The 22460-nt window shown below is 44.1% G+C and overlaps 1 protein-coding gene across 3 annotated transcripts in view; it reads right to left on the reverse strand.

Annotated features, from left to right (window-relative positions):
* The window catches only part of RCOR1 (REST corepressor 1), an 83739-nt gene that overhangs the window by 36157 nt on the left and 25122 nt on the right, over positions 1-22460 (reverse strand). For all 3 annotated transcript variants that reach the window (XM_071745526.1, XM_071745528.1, XM_071745527.1), the window contains one exon: positions 5923-6006. In XM_071745526.1, the coding sequence (XP_071601627.1) occupies positions 5923-6006 (84 nt within the window). The remainder of the gene's footprint in view (positions 1-5922; positions 6007-22460) is intronic.

The following is a 22460-nucleotide window of genomic DNA, read 5'->3' on the forward strand; positions in this document are numbered from 1 at the left end:
AGTGTTGCTAGGGCATGCACTGTGTACCCCAAGGAAAGTAAGAACCGATGACGACAGTTGATGGAATCATATGTCCACAGAATTCACAGGCCAAAATAACTGAGCTAAGGGGGAAGGATATGTCCAACCAGAAGTTCTTTTCAAAACTGCTGTGGCTCAGCTACACACTGAAAATAGAGACTTACCACATAAAAGCATGATCAGACACACTCAGCAACCTACGAAGACAAACATTTCCCTGTCATCAACTCTGGCAGTCATTTAAATTCAGACAAAGGTGATTTCCAAGCTTGCTTAACATCTCCTTTTAAAAGAGAAACTGAAGAATACTCAATAGTCTAATCTATGCAAAGATTACCCCTTGGAACTACAACTGGAGACATGCTCTGGCCACTTAAACCTGCTATCTGCCCTCAGAAATGTTGAGATTCATCTCACCTTTACAACAGAGAGCAGCTACCAAAACTCACTCCCACTCCAAGCAGGCTATTGACACACTAATGACCAGGACACACTTGCAGACTTGGTTGGGACATAGGTTTTTGAGATCCTGAATGCCAACTCATAGCTTCTTAGGGTGGAGCACCACTGCTCCAGGTTCCAAAACTGTTACCAAGACAGTGTCACAGTTAACTAAATCTTGCCCATCCAGACACCACAAGGTTAATATCCTTAGTAACCATAGCAACCAGCACGGTCCACCTCCATTAGAGCCTCCTCAGCTGGCACATTCCTGCCTCCCCAGCATCAGGTTTTGCAGTACATTTAGGGTCCTTTCCCCCCACCAGCCACAAGGTTTGGTTAAGCACATCAAGAGGATGTTGGAGGACTTGCTGCTTCACCTAATTCTGGCATTTCTCTGCTCCCATGTGCCCTGGGAACTTCTGCCTCTGTTTCACAGGGGGAAGGACATTGTCTGAATTCATTCCAAGCGGACCAAGACAGGAATAATGCAAAGCAGGGAGCAGCTGCAGCCTCGAAGAAGAGATGCCATGGGGTAAGGGAGGGAGGGACTGGTGAGCATCCAAAGCTGGCACACCAATCCAACCATCAGATCAAACAGAAGCAGCACTGCAAGATCAGGGGACTCAGCTGCTGTCTGTGACCTACTGTCCCATGGGTATTAGGGAAGCATCTGCCTATTCAGTGACACCCCATAAATCCACTGGAAGCACCACCAAGACATCAGCAAGAAACCAAAACTTCCATCTCACAGCACACGCGTTCTGTCAGGAAGAGAGCAGAAAAATTACTTTCAAAACAGAGCTTATCACTAGCAAAACAATACATCTTCCTCCTCTGGTAGTTCACCTCTGAACTGCAGATGCATAAAAGCAATCATCACATCCTACCCTCCCCGCTTGGTTTTCATCCCTTGCTCCTGGGCAGCTGCAGCATGCCAGCACTTGCTCATTTCTAAACCAACCCAATGTCACTTTTATGGTTCCACCCATTGGCGTACTTGGCACAAAGAGAGTCACTGCTGTTTTATTAATAGCTTCATGCTGGCCCAGCTCTAGCCTATGCAGGCTTTCCACAGCATCATTATCATGCATTTTTCACTATTTCCCCCCTTCTTCCCCACAAGCCACTCAAGGAGAGCAGATGCTTGTCTTCCATATAGCTGTCCCTGTTCCTCAATGTCACCTTGCTCAAGGCCTTGCTCCTCCTCTTCTCTCCCCATCTCCTTCCCCACCTTCCATAACAGCATCCCAGGGCAGCCAGAACAGCTGCCCTCTGGGGCACCAAGCCCTCAAAGACTCTCTGGAGTCTCATTTTGAGAGCAAGCTCTTTGTCAGAGGTCTGACACCAGACACAGCATATGGGGTATTTGAAGCAGAGCTGGAAGGGGAGCACAGTTATTTTAGGTTCAAAAGTTCAGTTACTGCACAATGACAATTCTTTCTTTTTCAGAAAAGACAGGACAGACTTCTAGGTTTGGCCTAGCTTTGTAAAGTGCTCACTAATGGTGGCAATTGCTATTCAAGTGACCTCTCAAAGGCAAAGTCTGGAAGCAGATATGGAACATTCTGGCAGCATTCCAATTTGGTATTAATATGGGCAAGGCACTGAGTGGTTTGTACCCAGGATTAATGGTTAACAAGGCACAGGATAAAAAAAGTGATCAATGTGCCAACACATACTTTTTTTTTTTGTTTTTCTGCTCTACCATACCCATCATTTCATGTCAGCCAGGTAAAAGGTTCCTCCTCCAATGTGATTAAATGATTGCTTCAGCATATGAGGTGCATGGGGCCCAAACAAGCTTTAACTACTAGTATGAGCCTGAAGCATCAGGTATGCAGATACCCACCAGGTCCTGGCTGACACACTGGTCTTTCCAGGATTCATTTCAGCAGCTTACAGAGGACATTCCCACCACTTCTGCTGGTTTGGCCAGCCCTCTGCCAAACCCATCAGCATGCTTTGCCCTGAGCATTGTCACAGATCTGCTCACAGTGTTTTGTGGCACAGATTCACCTCTAACAGAGGTGGCTTCCATGAGGTTCACTGATTGAACAGAACCATCCTGTTCATGAGACCTACAGCTCACTCTGAGTGGAAAGCTAACATGCTGCACTAACTTCCTGAGCCACAGGAACAGGAAGAATCTTTGACTCTGAAGAGTTCACCACAGGAACAGGCACAGGATGGATAAAAGGCTTTGGAGCACAAATAAAAGTAACTAAACACAAGTACCAACATGCTACCAATTGCAAGGATTTGTTCACCCACACTTCAACCTAAACAGCAATGTTGAGAATGGATGTGCTAGCTAGGATTCATAGTACTTACAGCCCAAGGGGCTACACCAACCTCCTGGAGACAACAGCTTCTTCCACTTGCCATTTCACACTGCCACTGATTCCCCCCTCCTCCCCAAGGATAACACACATACATCACAAATCCACAGTTTAAAAAGGCAACAAGAAATAGAATCCATCACTTCTCTGGATAATTTCCAATAGTCAATCACAAAAACCATACATGCACTTAGGCATTTCATTTTGGTCCATGTGGGCTTATTTTGCAGCCATTTATTTGTATTACGCATGTCTCTTACTATGTCAAAATTTCCCTTTGAGAAAATAATTGACAATAGTCCCCGTTCCGTCTCTCTTCATAAGCTAAACAGATGGAGTTTGCTTCATCTTCAGTTTCCAAAACATTTCAGTAGCTCCCATCTCTAATCCTTTCCTTAGTTTTTCAACACTAAAGCCACTATTCTGAATTTCATTTTCCTAAATGCTGCTGGGTGCAGAGGCAGCAAACTGTTCCAGTGACTACTTCACTCTCTTTACACCCACATCATTCATTGGGTCAAAAAGGACACCAGGAAGCTCCTTCAAATTACCTGCCCCTTGTGTCCTTACAATTGCTCTCCAAGCTACTTCTTTCCAAGCAACAGTCTTGATGCAGAAGATAAGGCCAGAGTTTTCAGTACTGATACTCACAACTCTGCAGTTAGGTCACTGCATTGGCATCAGTTCAAGTTAGGAAAAGACCCAAAGCACTCAACAAGACTAATCAGTAGCATTCATTTTATTTACCAGCCTGTCAGTCTATGGCTCATCCTCAATTTCTCTTCACAGCAATTCTGTATCCCTGTACCACTGAGAGAAATGTTGATGATCATCAGTCCTCTTACATATCCCCATGGACTCCATTTAATTATGATTCACTATCAATGTCAAGACTTGTCAGCAAACTTGAGAGTAGCTGAAGAGGCCTCCTGTCCCTGATGTTCTTTCTTCATAAACCATAAAACAGATGAGAGAACTTTGCTTGTAATACATTTACTAAGTGCTCAACAACCACTGAAGAGTACTGGTGTCTTGGAGAAGGCTCCCATGTTTTGAAAGGAAGGGGGATTGAATGATACTCTCAGGCAGTAGCAAATCAGTGCCTAACAGCTGACTGAATACATCAGAGCTACTCACCTAGTCTCAAAAAGACAAAGAAGCAGCTACCTAAAGCAGGATTTGTCTTTCACGGTTAATTTTTAAGTAATCCCAGGTAGACATGAATAACTGATACCCTTCAGTAGTGTCAGCTCAAACTGACACAAGACACAAAACTAGCCCAGTCTTAACCCTCTCTCTGCCCACCTGCTGAAGTTTTCCTGCCACCCCAAGGTCCTGCCACCTCTCACAATGCTCCTTTTTTTTTCTATTGGTAGATGCTGAGTTTCACAGCTCCATCCATCTATGTCAATTTGGTGCCTGGGAGATATTTTGTGTGTCATGTATATATAGCATAAGAGCATCACACATCTCTTCCCCAAACACCATATAAAATAACTGATTTTTTTCCTGTATCTTTTGTTCTGAAAATATAACCACTAATGAGCCTACATATTTACCAAAATTTTTAGTCTTGGGTGAAAATTTCTTGCCCTTTATTCTTACATTCCAATTATTTTCTTCAACTTTCTTATTGTACCAACAGTCAACTGCCACCTAGTTTTTGTCAGTGTCACAGTATATTTTTAATTATTTCAGGTTCGTGCCATCTGAGCAGATATTTTTTTAAAGCTCCATAATATCCTTGAATATTCCTGTGCCAACCACCACAGAATATTCAGTCACAGATTACTTTAGTCAGTTCCATACAACTTCACTGTGTTTCCTCCTCTATTGTCTCTTCTACCAGGCAGGTGTTAAATATCCCAAAGCTGAGATGAGATTCAAAAGACTCAAACTTGAGAGGTAGCTACATACAACCCAGTTGTTCCTTCTGGTAAGAGAAACAGTTTCTTGCTCTTATACCTCTTTAGAGGTTTCTAGCTGTAGATAACTGTCAAATACATCCCTCCTCATCAGGCTTATTTAGTTCAGCATCCAATAGTCAGGAGGGAGCAGACAAGACACCACTTGAAAAGAGAAGGTAGACATGATCCTTGCAAAGCCCTTTTTATCTGCAGATCACAGACCCATCATCCTTCTGTAATTCAAGGGGCAATTTGCTCATCGGAACAAACGCCTGAGGGCAGAGCCCAGCCCTTTCACGACAGAGCCAGTTCCTGCACAGTCTCTGCTGCCTTAATTTGCAAATGCCATTACAATCCCTACAAGTGTGTTGTGATGCATTTAGGCCTTGGGTCTAGGGGAAAACCAGTTATCGACTTAATAGTGGCACCAACTACTGCAGAGGAATAGGAATGCAAGATTCTTATTCTTGGTCCCAGAATCAGAAAGGAGGAAAAAAAAAAAAACCAAACAAAAAAGCTATGAGTACAAAGTAAAAAATAGCTCTTTCAGCTCCCTCCTCCAAATGCACTTAGGTTTAGTTACTGCATTGAAACAGCAGCCCTTTAATCAAGAAATCCTACTTATTCATGAGAACTGTAGCTAGACAAACCTTTCAAACACTACTTCTGCCATCTTGGCAGCAGCACTGAGACTTGTTCCCAGACACAGGCAGATTACAGTAATTGCCCTCACGTGGAATTCCAAGGCACTGCAATTGTTCTGGCATTTAAACTTCCATGGGCTCCAGATGTGGATTTTGTGTCTTTGTGGAAAGAAGGTACTACTAATTACTATACATTCCCCCCTCAAATACTTCTCATTTTGCTCTCCCCAGTCATACCCCATTTCTGTCATCTTCTACAGCACTAGCAGCAAAAAAACAGAACATGCAGGTCCATGGATAAGTATCTTAAAGAATTCATTCCAAGGAAGAAAGTGTGTCACATTTCTCCTGCTTTCCCTGCCTCCATGGATTTGATGCTCTGAGCAGCTGCCCAGTGGGGAATGAAGTTCTTCTGGGGGAGTGCTTTATGGGATTTTCTTTTTTTCAGATTAATTTCAAATCATAATGGAAAGGTCACATGCATAACCTCTCTACTGAAAAGGGCAACTCTGCATCCTGAAGTGATACATGGAAGGGAAGAGGGAATAAAAGTATTTTGAGACTTACATTTTGCTTCAGACAGATTCTGGTTAGGTGACCAGACCAGCATGCCAAGATTCTCTCTCTCTTGACTTCGTCTTGCGAGTTTGGCTTAAGAGAAAACAGATATAAACCAAGTTAGAGAAAGTAATTTCAGATACAAAATGGATATGAAAGTCACTTATCAGACATTTGCAGCTTTTCATCAAGATACAAAACCATCCACAGAGTTAAAACCCCATCTTCCTATTCAGTCCTGAGGCTTTTCCTTGTTTCTTCAATGCATCACCCCCTATATAACATGACAGATACTGCACACTCACTCTTTCATGCAGTACACTAAACAGCACACGTTAGATCTAAATTAAAAGTTAATTAATGTTTCTCTTCCAGCATACTTGATTATTTTTCTTCCAGCCATCATTAAATGAAAAAGGGAGGAGCCAGGCTCAGGCAGCAGGCTCCAAGCCCTTAACATCCTGAGACCGTACTGTGCAGTTAGATCAACACTTCAGGGTAGACACAGGCATGAACATCCTGGATCTCACTTCTGAGCACTTCCTCTTCCCCTGCCCCAGCAGCCCTTCTATGTCTCCAGTGTCACTGTGGTGGGCATTACTGTCTGTATGGGAAATGATTTCCCCAGGTCAAAATGAAATCCTCTGCTCATCTGCCCCAGTAGAAGTCTTGTGCCTTCATACCCACACCACATACACACACCCAGGCTTGGAACACAAGTCTGTTTTAACCAGCTTAACACCTGGCTGGTGCAAAAGCATGGAGAGTTTCAAGTGAAGAACCACAACTACACGCAGGTTGACAAAGCAACCTCAAGCTAAGGTATATTTGAATAGCAAGTTCATGAGAATCTGCTGTTGTTCAGTCACAAGCAGTCAAAAAAAGGAGGACAGTGAGAAAGGAACTTGCACCGTTGAGTCAGCAGACACACAGCCAGCTCAAGTACCTGCCCTGGCCAAGAGAAACTTGAAAGTCTTGTTATGGAAGAGTGCCTGCACTTCTACTTCCACTACAAAACGTCACAGAATGCTGAGGTTTTATGCAATATTTCAACACAGTCCTATTTTTCCCTGCACTGTGCAATTAGACACACAACCATCACTTTATGGTGCCTTAAACAAATAAGTCAGAAAAGATCTAGGAACACAAAAGGTGCAATGCCAGGACACTGCCTCGTGGCACAGGGTATGAAATCAGAACATTATCTGCTCTCATGTCTCCACTGCAGCAGCAAGAGGCCTGCCAGCACCCAGCTCCTGCTCATCTCAACTTTTAGTAATTACAATGCTGTGAATGCTCATGGCTTGACAACTGGTTTTAAACTGAAATCTGCTAATCTAAGAACAGTCAGCATTTAGATGACAAAAAAATATTTTAACCTTAAATTTAGAGCACAAATAGAATGCATTAAAAATAACCTCTTACCAGCAACACATTTACATTGAACTAGTAATTTTTTTCCATGACAAGCACCATGACTATCTTTCACACTATTTGGGGGTTTTTTTAAAGTTTTTTTTTTTAAAATAAGGTTAGCAACTGCACATGCCAGACATTTTGAGCACTGTGCATGTTCATCACTTTCTACAGAAGGCAGAAAAACAGGAGTGAGACAACAGCCTTTGCTGGCAAGAGATGGGGGTGTGGAGACCAGGTCTATACACATGAAGGGTGTCTGAACTTAAAATTACAACACTGAGTTTAAAATTATAATTTCACAAAAAAAAAAAAATCTTGAAACATTGGTAATTAAATTTTACTTTCTTGCTGACTTCAAGTCTAGGTTGGGAATGCAAAGAAAGCCTTAAGCCTTCCCTTTATCAGTTTTTGCATCTTGCTCTCCCTATCCAGGACTTCCTGTCCTACTGAAGTCAAACACAGGGTTCAAAACACAAAAAGAAAAAAGAAAAAAGTCTCTCTCATCACTTTGCATTACAACAAAAATCATGTTCTCATCTCATAATACTCCAGGACAGAAATCATCACTCAGGTCTCCAGGAAGTGAAACACATTCCACCCAAATCCCAATGCACCCCCAGTAACCCAGTGGAGGTCAGGAGCCCAATATTCCAATTCTGGCAGTGAGGCTTAACACTAGGTAGAAATGAGGGACATTTTTCCAAGTGCAGTGTTGACCCTGTCATAAATACATGCAGCCCAAGTACCTTTGCTATATGACACAGCAAGGAAGAGCTTAAGAGCTTGCTCAGAATTTGGAAGGCTGTTGAAATTATTATTTCAGAGCATCAGCCATGAGGGAAGAGGGAGCTTAGAGCAGAGCAGTTATTACATTCCTGTCCTGTATCTTTCCAAGCACAGCTACAAAGCTCACCAGCACAGAAGGATTCATTCCCCTGTTCCCTGCTTCTGGGCAAAGGACACCAGGGTGATTTCAAACTCCAGACTTTGGTGACAAAGCTAACAAGTTAATTTAATATAATCCATTATATGTTTTATATAAAAATAGCCACATAAAGAAGGCAAAGGTTACTCTTTTTTAGGGGAACAGATCAGTTTAGGTTCAATGGAGTTCTTGTTTAAGCAACTGCAGTTAAACCAGTACAATCTGTGTTTGAAGAAACAATACTGTCTCAGATCATCTGACTTTCCAGTTAATCCTGCACTTTCATCTAGGCTGCCCACCAGGTATTTGTAAAGTCACTGCCACAGCCATTAGCTCCCTATCACAGCTGTTGTAGGAGGAAACATTCTGTAATCACTTTCCCACTGATTGCTTTCCTGTAGGTTCTAAATCTGGGAGGAACCATTGATTCTTCCTCTATTCCAAAGAGGAAGACCTACTACAAGCAGCACCCCCTAAATTTTGTTCCACTACTAGAACTTACAGAAGATGCAAGCTCCCATTGCCTTTCCCCATGCAGAGATGTATAGCCCCAACCAGACACAGAACCACGTTTTTTCCATAGCAGTTGCCATCCATGTCTCTTTCCCTATCTTCTTGTATCTTTTAAGTTGGTCCCATTTACAGATATGGTTTACTGCACAAGCCCAAACAGTTGAACTCTACAGGTGATGGGATGAGGCAAGACCTGTTTACCAGCATTATTCTAAAAAGAAGTTGTGGGCTGGTAGTGTTTTGGGGTCTTGGGGAGTATTTTTTGGTTGGTTGGTTTTGGTTTTATTTTAGTTTTGGGCTTGTATTTTTGTCTGTTTTCTTTTTTTCCTGGAGCTCTGAGAACACATCTCAGCACCAGCATATAGCTGGCCACACTGTGTAGGAATATATGGATTTGCACATCAGGGAGGCACTGCCAGAGCTGGAGCTCCTATCACTTCTGCCCATGGGCTGCATGAGCAGCACACTGCAAGTCGTGAAACCCCGACCCACAGCAGCTATGGCTTTTCCCCAACTTTAGGAAAGCTCTTGCAACACACAGAAAAAGACAGATTTCAACCAGTCAGTTGTCAGTTCAGCAGCAGTCAGTTCAGACTCCAAGTCTGAAATTTACTCAGCATTAGGTTGATTTAAAAAAAAAATCTTGACTGAGTTTTTAAAGCCTGCCTTTTTCCTGCTGTGAAGGTTACTACACCAGACAGCCTTACTCCCAAGCATCTATCTGTCCAATTTTCACTTGCCTACAGAAGGATGTCAGTCCTGCTCTTCCATTACCACCCACAAAGTTTAAAGCCTCAGGGGTAAAGCCACTTTAGCCCCTATACCTGAGCAATCCCAAGTCACATAGAAGGGAAAAAATTTTAAAAAAGAGAGTAAAATGAAAGCAAAGACAAAAGCAACCAGAACTCTTAAAACCCACTCCCATCCTCCCAGAGCCACACTCCTCTGCTGCATTTACTCCCAAGTCAGAGATCAGAGGATCAAACCTGCCAAGATCCTCTGTAGAAATAGAAGAGAAAGGTGGAACTTAGAAATTCTTTGCAACGAACTTCTTGAAGGACCCCAAGCACTAAATACCCGAGTGAGTCCTCTGATGTGTCAATTAACCTTAAACCCTGGGTCTGGCCCCCCTACCTGCACCAACAGATACACAAGTATCTCCTTGCATCTGAGGGGTCCTTCTGCAGATACTGTAACTTCGCATTTTCTCTCAGGCAAACCTAAAGTTGTAGCGGTGATGGGATCAGAAGTGTATGAATACACTCAGTGTTGAACATACTGCAGCGTTTGTCACCACGAACACACTTGTGTTGACATTAAGCCACAGATCTTTGTTCGGGCTCTCTCCAGAACACTGTGAGAGAGACAAGCCGTGTGTGTGTGCCCTGAAGGCTCCTCAACCACCGTGCTCAGCAGAGTTCCTGCAAATGGACCACAAAGCGGGCCTGAAAGCAACAAGTGTGCTTCTCTCCCCACCTCTGCTGGGGTGCTGTGAATTCAGGACAGCTGCCAGGGAAAGGAAAATGGGCACATTGCCAAGCAGAAGCTGTCACTGGCCACTGCACTGCTCACAAAGTCCCCTCTACAGGTCAGAGTGCACCTTCCCCATCCTTCTGACCTCTCCCCATTTTCAAGTTAGCCATGGAGCACTTGGCATCGGCACAGTGGGGAAGCTGTTCCTGGCAGGAATACCACTCCCTCCATCCCACCTGAATCTGTTTTGATGAGATGAACTAAGACTCTGAAAAGCTGTGTCAAAAGGCTAAAGGGTGAAGCTTGCATTTCCCAGCTTGAATTCCTCCAGCATCTCACCACTTCTGAAGGGAAAGGAGGTCCTCCTCAGCCAGCATTTTTCTGCTCTCCTGACTTGTGTTCCCTGCCTCTCCCCCATCCTGTGTTGACTCTGGCATTTATTCCTCCAAGCCAAGCACATTTGCTAAAACTAACCTCGCAAAACAGAAAGCAAACAGCATTTTCCCCAGTTATTAAATCAAATCAGCTGGCTGCAAGAGGAGACAAACAGCTCAGTGGGTGCACAGGGAGCGACAGGCCCATGTTGGACCAAGATGGTTCAGCAGTACCTATGCAAAAGGGTGGGAAGGAAGCCGCTTCCCCTTTTACCTGCACCAACATCTCCTTGGCAAAAAAAAGTAGGGACAAACCTGAGCTTCTTTGTTTGGTTTGGTTTGGTTTAAAAAAAAAAAAAAAAAAAAAGTGATCCAACAAAAAAAGCAGATAGCTTTACCAATTCCTAGAGGAAGCAGGGACAGGCAGGTCACCTCCCTTAATCATGGCACCAGTTTAGGCTGTCTGGTGGCATGGCAGTGTACACAAAGAAAGGCAACAGAGCCCACCAGTGAGCAGGAGCCCAGCACTGCACAGCTCCAGCCAGATGAATCCCATTTTGGTTTTTTTCTTCAAGTTAGAGAAGAAACACACTAGAATACACTCAGTGGGAGCTGAGGCCTCTCAAAGAGATACCAATCACAGTGTTGCCTTTTATTTTACTTCTGCACAAGGCAGCAGTGCCAGCTCCCATTTGAGCTCCTGCTCCTGAGGGAGCTTTTCTGTCCCACAGCTCTCCCAAAGGATGGTCCATATTCCAGCCATGACTGTGATCCATTCAAGAGAGCTCTGCACTTTGCTTTTGGCACCTATACTGACCCCTTGGGGAGATGATCTTTTGCAGATGCCAAGAGACATTTTTCTCCCAGCTCCATCCTGCCCAAGTGAGGGTGAAGCTCTGCCAAGAAGACTCAAGCATTCTTACTTCTCCATAACCTACTCAGTGGTCTCTGATGTGTTTTTGCTGTCTGCAGAAGGCATTTCAGAGCTACTGAAGCCCTCTGAGTTTCAAATAAGGCAAACCATGCTTTAACAGATGACTATGTGAGAGCACTGCAACACACACCAAGAGTGGGAATCTGCTGATAGCCTGTTCATTATTTAAAAATGGAAAAGGTAACTCAGAAAAAGCATGTCCACTGTTGGGTGCATGATACACACTTTCATACCTCCTCTGGAAGGCAAACATAGGCAAATCCAAGTTTAAAGAACACTTACCATGTGAAGGTAAGTGAGAGGGTAGTGAGAATTTTTCATGTACTGATCTTTTTCCAAGGCAGCAGGTAGGATAAAAATTCTAGATCGATAACTTCATGGAATACATTGTTTAGAAGTTTACACAACAACAACCAAAATCCAAAAGTACAGGATGGCAAAGATTCCCACCTACAAAGGCTACTGCAGTAGTAACAGCACTTTCTGATGCCCTTGTAACGGGTACTAACTCCTTTTTAAATCACATATTGCAGATTTAAAAAGAAGGACTAAGAAACACTTCTTCCTTCTATTATGCAACCCTCAGAACTATATATACAACGTGCACTGTATAATACCCAAAGGTGAATAGATGTTTTTATTGTTTGGGAAAGAGCTGGAGCTGACATACAATAACTTAGCTGTTGAACTCTTGAGCAGTTCTGCAGCAAGTCTGAAGTGAGATTAAGCAAGTGCTTCCATTCCCAACCCTGCATTTTCTTTATCAATGCAGACCTTAGATTTATTACACAGAGTAAAATCCCCTGTTTACAGTACCCATGATGACTGTTAAACAAAATAAGACAAGGGAGGCACTGGTCCCCAAAGTTTGAAAAACCTTGCTCCCACTGGTTCATTGATTCTACTTGGGCTCAGTGCTACTGTAAATGCACAGCTAAGATACAAAACACCTACATGGCACAAGAAAGAAATTCTAACAAAATTGAGAGTAAGAAGAAAAGCTTTTTCCACATTCCTTCCCCAGGGCAGCACTGCTGTCTCAAGCAGCAATTCAAAGACATTTGAAGAACTCTGCTGCCCGTCTCCACTTCCTCCTGCATGTGACTTCTGCTGGAGTCAGCAGATAACGCTTGTGGATTCCCTTTCATTCCTGTTTTCTGAGGACTGCTTAGATACAGTAGCTGGTACCTCACAGAAATACCATCTTTGTACACACTACAGCTGCATCAAATCCAGCAGAACATCTTACACTGGAATCCTGCAAGTTGAGGAAGGTTTCTTAATTAAAAACTTATAAATTAAGCAGTGGTTAGCTCTTCCTATACACGACTACACCCAGCTGGCACTATAATCTATATGCAAATAAAGTTCTGAGGGCATTTTTGTACCTGTCTAAAGAAAGACAGGCAACTCTTTGGGTTTCTATTCAGAGCAGCAGCACTGGAAATGCAGGCTGAAGGGCCTTACTGCTTTGGACTAACTGTAGGTGCTGTGCTACAAAAAAAAAAAAAAAAAAAAAAAAAAAACCACACCAAAAAACATGGTATCACACATTACAACAGTGTGAAAAATATTGCTTAAAAAATTACCCAGTTAAAGATTAATCATCCAGCAATGATTACAAAGGTCACTTTGCAGTGATATTATCATTAGAAGAACTGGAAAAGAAAATGAGAAAAGGCACAGATAGGAAGTTTCCTGTTCTTTAAAGTTATCAAGCTCAACCCATACTAAGTTTGAACTTCACATCTTTGTATTTTTCTATTTTATTTTAAGCTTATTAAGAATGTATCTGATCCAAGATGCCTTTCCAGTTTAAGAATTAGCAGTAAAGCAAAAGCTGTGGCCTACATTTTGCCAACAGTCCAGGCCAGACCAAACAATAAAGCCAGAACAGATGTTGAGGCCTCGCCTTGATTTATTTTTTTTTTTCCTGAATAATAGGAGTCTGCTCATTCTTTCCTGCAAGCAGGTGGCACCAATGTGCAGCCATAGATGAGGTCTGAATAACTATACAAGCAAAAAGCCTTTCCATATACACTTTAAGTGTGTAAAATTATTTTTTCTACATGCATGCAATTCCAATCTGAGCACTGCAGTGAGTTCTGCATACAAAAGCCCTGCAACTCATACAGGAGCAGGAAATACATTAATGTAACATCAGAAGCATGAATGTTCCAGGCACACACACTCAGTATTGAGAAGCACACCACTGCTAATCACAACAGGCTTTTGTCTAGACATGGCCAGTGTTTTGTACTGACGTTTGAAAGGGTCAGAGTTTTTTTGAAGAGAGAACTAAATATAAAATTAAGAGGAGAAGATGTCTATTTCATACATATTTTACCATAGAACTCCTGCAAGCCTTCATAAGAATGCAAAAATATGCATCATCCACTTTATCTTTTAAAGGAGGCAGGCTAGTAGTTATACTACAGCAATGCTGACAGCAAGACCAAAAAGCAAGCAACAAGGACAAAGCAAAAGCCTGCACTAAATGCCTCAGGCTGCACCTGCAAGGCTCACTTGGCCTCCCAAGAGCACTTCTCCATCCTCAACGTGACAGAGGGTATTCCTGGGCTCCCCAGGCTTTGATTCAGAGACACAGCAGCTCCAGAGCTCCTCCTGTACTTACTGCCCTTCCAGTCAGTAGCAACAAAAGCAAGCACCACCAGGGCCCCACACACCCTATGGCTCCCACCCCACAACCCATGGCTGCCATGCTGAGCCCCACATCCAGTCACCAACCCTGGGAACCCCTGCACACCGACAACCCTTAAAAAAAAAAAAAAAAATTAAAAAAAAAAAAATCAATGCAGAATGTTCACAGAGCCATGCAGTGAACCATTTTAAAGTTTGTTAAAAATAGGCAAATGCATGCACACAATTAGTTCTGAGTGCCAAGCTGAAAGCTGAGGCAAGCTATGAGCCAACTACTGCTGGTTTCTGTTCAATCTAGAACACTGTCCCAACAAGAGATTTCCTTCCCTCTATGCTACTTCCCTTCCACTTTCATTTATGTGACCAAGAAGTAACGCCTCGTTGTATGCAAGTATGATCCACATTTGGAATTCAATAATTAAAAAAAAAAAGGAACAATAACACAGCATAGTTCCCTCAAATGCCGGGTCTCATGCTGCCAAAAAATATCTAGGCACTGGTAAATCTATTTGAAGCCATACAGTCTACTGATGAGGAAGCAAAGCTAAGGCAAACATATCTTCCTTTCTTTCCATCATACATCTTGATTCTGCTGCCTCCCCTGTTTCCTGACAATCAGCAACTCCTACATGCACAGCTCCACATTCATATGGTCTCCCATTTATTTACTAAGCCAGCCCTCAGCTCTTCCCACCCATTGAATAAGGTCCTCTGTTGTGTTCCCCAGCTCCCAGCAAGAGCAGCTGTTTGGGCCCAGTACTGCCCATTATTCACAGTCAGTACACTTAGGAATAACGAAACCAGGTTCATCAGAGACTTCCTGATCCTGGCACTGTATCTCCATCATTGGATTTAATGGGAGGAGGGGGAATAAAAAGTCCATCAAATAGTCTAATCCTTTTTGAACCCATTTGTAATTTTGGCATCTGCAACATCCTGTGGCATAGTGCTACAATTTAATTATATGTTTGTTGTCTGAAGCAGAACAAAGAAAGCCTGTGCACACACTCCCTTTTCAGCTCGAAGCTGCCACCCAGTCACTTCATTTGGTGGTCCCATTTCCTGCCTTATGCGAAGCAGAGAAAAACTGCACCCTGTTCACCTCCTCCATGTCCCTTGCTGGTTCACAGAATCTCTACCACACTCCTCTCAGTCATCCATTTTCTAAACTAGGCAGTCTGAGCTTTTGTGCCTCTCTCATACATAGATGGGAAACAAAAACAATTCCTGTTCTTTATGTGTCTTACAGCTCCAAGAAGCACGTATGCATGGGAAACGGATGGCAGTAAGGCACAACCAGAACTGGACGCCATGTTCAAGAGGCAGGTACACCACAGGATTTATAAAACATGCCATAATGAGGTTCTGGTTTGTCCTCAGATGCTTTCAAAACAGCTTTTAACAATATACTTGCATTTTCATTATTACCATTGAGTTGATGAAAAAACCACTGTGACTCCCAAGATCTTTATCTGGAAAGGCAACAGCTAATTTAAAGACCAGTACTGTACACATGTAGTTAAGGGTTCTTACATCCTATCCTACAACTTCCCTCTTCCTAGCTACTTAGCACATAAGTGTCACCTGTCATTTTTATTGCCACACTGTCACAAGACTGAACAAGTTGCCCCTTCTCCCATTCATATACTGTGTCTTTACACACTGATGAAAGGACAATCCAGATGCTAGTCATAAAAAATAAAAAGAAAAAAACCCAAAGATATGTAATTTGAAATGGAGAATACACAAGTGTTGCTTTCTTTGGAGACTGAGAAGTGCATGGTGGCTCCTCTCCAACCCCCCCATCTCTGGGACACCTCTGGCATCCTAAGGCTTCTTCCTCCAGAAGAAACGTGCAAGAAGCCAGCAGCATTTCTCAGACCTTGCAGCTCCCACCATTCACTTACCCATCAAGACAGCAATATTGTTTAGATCATTAACCCAAGTACTTCCCTGGCTCCAGACATCCTTTCCATTCCCCAAGCACCCTTTGGAGAATAAGGGGAAGGAACAGCAAACAAAAAAGTCACTCTCAAGTGTTCACTCTTCCCTTCCCATCCAACCAAAGTTCATATGACAGCATCCTTTTGAGATAGCTTAACACAGAGGTAAGCTACCACTGGAAGTACTGAGTGCCTAGAAAGCACCAGCAGTATAAAATGTAGATTCAGGTAGATTTTTGGTTAGCATAAAGTAACTGGTTTATTTTTTCCACTACACTTCAAAAAACCCTTGCCAAGAAACAGTCAGGAACAGCTCTGACTAACTAGAACCTGGTCTCCAAAGAGTTTATGCACTTTTCCTCCTCCTCATCCTACATGTTGGCAGTTCAGAAAAAAACCTCACAACCATCTATACTCAATGGCTTATGCACCCAGGCTGCTGGGTGAGTGCATTACCAGTTGGCAAGACAGTGCTGTGAAGGACATGCAGATAGGAAACACCGGTGTCTCCACCCAGACAAGACTCTACTCAAAAATTCTAATGAGAGAAATCCTAAGTTACTGTACACTTGCAGTACCAAGTCATTTTATACATTAGAATGAACCAATCAGCAACAGCTAAGCACAATCAGCTCTCAAAGACAACAAAGATTCCTCACATTATTATTATTCTTTAAAACCTGGGTCAAAACCCAACACTTTTCAAGCCCATGACGTACAGTGGCAGATACACATCTTCCAAATCCAGTTGGGTGCTGTGGAGAGGTCAAACATCCAGGAGGGCACCATGACTGCACCTGGAGGAGGTCCCTCCTCCCTGCTGGAGGTCATGCTCTCCAAGAGCAGCAGAATCGGGCCCTACGAGCACATCCAGGGCAGACCTCACCTTTGCTGAAGTCACCTAAACTGCTTCTACCTGAGGCTGGGTTTCTAGGGGTTACAGAGTGGTCCAGCTGGTAGAGCAGCAGAGACAGCAGCCTGAAAAGGGGGCAAAGCTTCCTCTCCCAGTACAGCTCCAGAAGCAGACACCTGTCCTCAGACCAACGTGAGCACACAAGCAGCTTATATATCAAATCCCACCCAGCACTGAGTCATGCACCAATGTGGTGTGCAGCTGCACTCAACAGGCTGCGAGCATGCCCAGTTTAACCCACACAAATCCGACTTTTAAATGTCTGTGATGGTTGCATATCCTCCTCTCACCCCCATCCATGACAGCCTTCCAGGTCCTTATCCTTACAGCACCCCTACCAGCAGATGAGAGCTTTTATCAACAGACACACACAAAGCATCCAGTGCCAGGCTCGCGGGAGTTGAGCCAGGTTTCCTGAGCCCGGTATTCAAGCCCCAATGTGGGTCATCCTTCCTCATCATCCCACTCTCAGAAATGCTGAAATCAAATAGAAGACCATAAATAACACATTTGTAATATTTCAAATCAGATCTTCGAAATTCAGTCCGCTTTCAGCTCTCCTGAGAGCTGACTGTTGTATTTATTAGCTCACAAGCTCCCCAAGGCACAGACAGTTCCTCTCCTTCTGTCTTCATGGGGCCTGGTGCAACAGGGTGCTGTAAGGATAATATTCATACCCAAAAAGATGTAGTCAGGTTTAACATGCCCTTAAATTACCAGCAGCTCCTGGATCACATTTTTCCAACAGATTTCACAAGTCTGTTTGTTTTCCCCCATTTTTGCCAAGCTGGAGGCAGAGCAAGGACTATATTTAAAATGCAGCTAACAATCATGGCAAATCTTAAAATTTTGTTTTTAACATTCAACTTTTAGTAAAAGACTATCCAAAACAAGTTCTGATTCCTCTTCTTCTCCCGCCTTCAATAGAGTCTCGGAACTAATTTGTCTTGCATGTACATTAGTAATTTCAGACTGAGAAAGCAGTATGATAACTATGAGAGAGGCTAAACAATTCCTCATTGCTCCACACCAAGCACTGCCTTGCACTCATTCTGCGCTGCTCTGCCCGTACTCCACTTTACATGGATTGTAACTGATCCTAAAAGGTGCCAAGTAGCAGCAAACCAAGCCCAGGAGAGAGGCTCTCAAGCAAAAAGCAGTAGCAAGCACACTCCCAGCCCGGAGGAAAAAACCAGGGGGATAACCCTGCAAAAATGTTGGATTTTCTTGAGCTGCCTCCACGTTGGGATTAGGAACGCTCCCTCTGCAGAGCCAGAATTTGCATACCACAGCACATTTACAAAGAAATCAATCGGGACACAAGCACGAAGGTGAACACGGAGAAGGGGCCCGTAGTGCTTGGGGCACCCTGCAGAAAAGCAGGCGGCTTTCTGCTCTGCTTAAATGCTTCAGGGGAAAGCAAATCGATTACGACCTATCCACGTCTAAAGCACAATCCCTTTCCCCACCTCGCTTAACAAAGAGAACTGAAGTTTGCAGGCACAAGGCCTCACAAGCTCTCTGAAACGCAACCACCACGTGGCGAGCGTCAGGAGCAGAGCTCACACAAAGAGCCGAGAGAGCAGGAGACGGAGGGGAGAGAGTGGGAAAGCCTCAGCAGCCCGGAGATGGGGAGAAGGGCGGGGGGGGGGGGGGAGGGACCGAGGCTGATTCTCCAGCCCTTGCCACCAAGAAAGGAGCACAAAGGGGACGCTAAGCAGATAAGGAGAAAGAAGCTGAACGCCAGCCTGGCAGCGTAGATAAACGGAGGAGCCAAGACCCTGCTGGAAGGAGCAGAGTGTGGCTCGGTGGAAAGGCCAGGGAGGAACCGGGCTCGGCGCTGCCCTGGGAGGGGAAGGAGCAGCCGGTTCCCGGAGAGGCAGGGGAGAGGCTGGCACTGCACTCACCTGCCCAGCGGGACCGCCTCCTCTCACACACATACACGGCTACAAAATTAACTTAATTTCACTGTGTTCAGGACCATTAGTCTCTCCAATCTGAGAACCGAAATCCTATTTAGCACTTAAATATCTCTTTATGGAGGCTGAAAATTCTTCTGTTTTGTCCAATTTAAAAAAAAGACGAAAAAAATATATAGACCCCTTTTAGACACAATTCATACTCAGGGCAACAACACATCCCCTCTTCTTGCCTTCCAAAAACCATCATCACAGTGAAAGCAGCCAGAGTGTCCCTGCCTGTGTAAAGAGCCCAGAGGTCTCATTTTCCCATCCCACAAATTATATAATGGAAAAAAAAAAAAAAAAAAAAAAAAAAAAAAAAAGCGCAGAGGCCAGCTCCTGGCAGCTGTTTGATGGGAATACAGTTGTGCATCCTTGTGCATCAGTTGTGCTGCCCTACACCACTCTGGACAAATTCAAACCGTGGCTGCCAAGCTCATTTTCTTTACTCAAGGATCACTGGGTCACTTCTTAAAAGCAACCAGTGGCTCCCCACAGAGATGTTAAGCAATCATCCCTGTCCGCCTACATCCAGTGCCACCACCCTTGCCACTCTGGAACAGTCTCCACATTTCCACCTTCTCAGCATCAGTGATCCAATCCAGCCTCTTGTTCTGCCACCGGGTTGCTTCAAATCCAAAACTCAGCTCCCCAGCTTGTAGAAAAGTATTTATTATATTAATTTAGTATTATTATTTAATTATTATATACACCTATACAAAATTTTAAAAATAAAAACCAGATAAACAAAAAAAAACATGACAGCAAGAAGGCAGCAAGGGAAGCAAAACACATAGGGACACAAAGAGGACAATGAGCCTCAGGGGAGGGTATTTAGAAGAGCTGAGTTATCAGAGACAGAGAAACAAACCATGTTTTAAGGCTGCTGGGCCTTCAAAGGAAAAAGTCTGTGGAAAGCATCTTGGAGAATACAGCAGCCTTACAGGTGCGTATGTGGGCTGGAGAAGAAAAAAGCTGAAATACACTGGCACCAGAGAGGAAAGCAGGCTGTCAAAGAAAACTACAAGGCAAAGCAGGCCAGGGAATCCGCACCATTTACCCATAGTGAGGGGCTCTGCCAAGCACTGTGAGACACTTCTGTCTTCCTCAGCAGAAAAGCTCCAAGTCCTCTTCATTTCTATCCTGGTCTGCACTTCCTCCCTAACTTTCCCAGCACTGCTTCCTGCAGTCACTGAAAGATAGCCATTTTCCCCATGTCTGGATTTTCACAGACTATTTCACTAGAAGTTTTGATACCTTAAAGGATAGACTAACAGACAGGTACCATGAAACAGAGACTACCAACCACTATTCTTAGTGCAGCTGAGCCCTGATCTGTGCCTGGGAGCTGTAGGTACTACTGCAACACTGATATCACCCTGCACATTTGAAAGCCTTGAGTCTTCTGCTCTTTGCCACCACTTAAACACAAATTGTTACAAGTCCAGGTGCATCTATATTTAAGGGAAAAAATGAGTACAAAAATAATTGAGAGTAAATTTACTCCAGACTTCTCTCTTCTACTCCACCTCCTCTCCCAGAAAATCCCTCAGCCTCACCTCCCCCTTCTTGCATGCACTGAGCCCTTCGGCAAAAGCTTTGCACACATTAAAGCACTACTTGTTAGCAGAGCCAGGGACACCGCTGGGAGCCTCTGCTCCCTGTAAGGCATGCTCTGATTGGCTCAACTTTCTAATGATAAAACTATTTGTAGTCAGATATTCATGATGCTGGCAGCGATTCTTGCATTTATTGGGCAGGGCAACAAGAACATCTCATTCTACTTGTTCCTAAAATCCCACCCAAGCAATGCCCACAGAAGACGTCTGCTGTCTGTACTGGGCCCAAATCCAAGCAGGACTCCAAGCCTGCTCTTGTCAATGCTTCCCATGTCTCCAGCTGAAGAGCCCTGAGTGAGCACATCCAGCTGCAGCACTGGCACCCTCACTCTCCCAGCACCTCTGCAGACATCTCTCCACCATCCTGCAGGAGCTTTCTGCAGGAGCAGTCATGACATGTGCCACTGTACAAGTGGGACTTCCTGAAGCTCCAAGACAAACCTCATCTTTAAAAACTGTCATTCAGCAAGAATATAGCTCAGGCTTTCTCAGCAGCTGGAAGCTAGATCCTGCACCCAGGTATTTTTTTCTTGTGTAACCAGCACAAGCTACAAACACCAGCTCTTCTTCTCCAGCAGGGCCTGAACACCAGCAGTGCTTACAAATTCCTGGGCACAAGACAGGGAGATAAACATTCTTGGTGAGCCCCAAGAAATCTGGGGTGTTTGTTTCCTCAAGGTCATGATTTATCACAGCTTCTAGCACTGCATCCAGGCTGGTAAACCACATGCTACATCAACTCACATGGCCTCCAGCAACACAGTCCTGACAACATCAGTGTTAGATCTGTACCCACCTTTTGCACAGTCCTTCAGAGTGCAAACCTGCTTATACAGAGAAAGAAAGAAGGAAGCTGCTTATAAAACTCCTTAAAAGACCACTTTCTCACAGCAGTGTTCCAGATCCATTGCCTGCTATTCCTGGCTTGCAGGACAAGATGATCCCATTGTAACTGGTGCTGTCCTGAAGCAGAGGCATCAACTTACATTCAGGAGAGTTTAAACATCTGTTGCTGCTGAGTTCAGTCTAAACTTGCAGAGTCCCCTTCAAAAGCCTTCATTTTCCCCCTCCCACAGAACAGTTCAGTCACAAGTATGAACAGGTTCCTCAAAACACTTTATCACTCCAAGAGCAGTTCAATGCAGTTCAGTGATGAGCCCCAGAGCCCTGGCATGTCCCCCCTACAACCTTAGCACCTCCTTATGCAACCTCCCAGTCTGTATGTAGAAGAGTCACATGAGACTAGCTCAGGTGCTGGGAGAGCAGGTTTTAAGTTATTCCTGCACAAGAAAAAGGAGTGATAATTAAGCAATGCCTAACAAGATGCTTGGGCTCTATTTAAAAAATCTTTGCACCCTTGACTATAGCAATGTACCAAGAAAACAGTACTCTCTCTACACAGCTTGTTTAAATATCTTGCTATCTCCAGTAGAAAACTCTGCAGCAATTTCTAGGAAAGATGACACCAGAGCACCAGTTTCCACATCTCTGGCTAGATGCCCTTGCATAGTTCTCCTTGTGCAAAGTCGGTAAGGCTGGAAAACTTGTTTCCATCTGACAGGGACTGGTGATGTAACCTCCCTCCCCCACATCCTAAAGGAGAGCAAAGCCCTTCTGAAGATCCCTCCCAGTGGTCTACAGGAACAGCGTAACTACACCTTTTTCTTCCAAGCCCCCCTTTGCTTGGGTGACACTACTGGAAAGCTGGAACTTTCACAACGAGATTGCTTCTCAGTTCCTAAAACTAAAAGTGACATGCCAGCAGGCTCAGCTAGTGCCCTGCAGTAACACTTCAGGTAAGGCAAGAGCAGC

The sequence above is a fragment of the Heliangelus exortis genome, chromosome 5, assembly GCF_036169615.1.
Source record: "Heliangelus exortis chromosome 5, bHelExo1.hap1, whole genome shotgun sequence".
NCBI lineage: Eukaryota > Metazoa > Chordata > Aves > Apodiformes > Trochilidae > Heliangelus > Heliangelus exortis.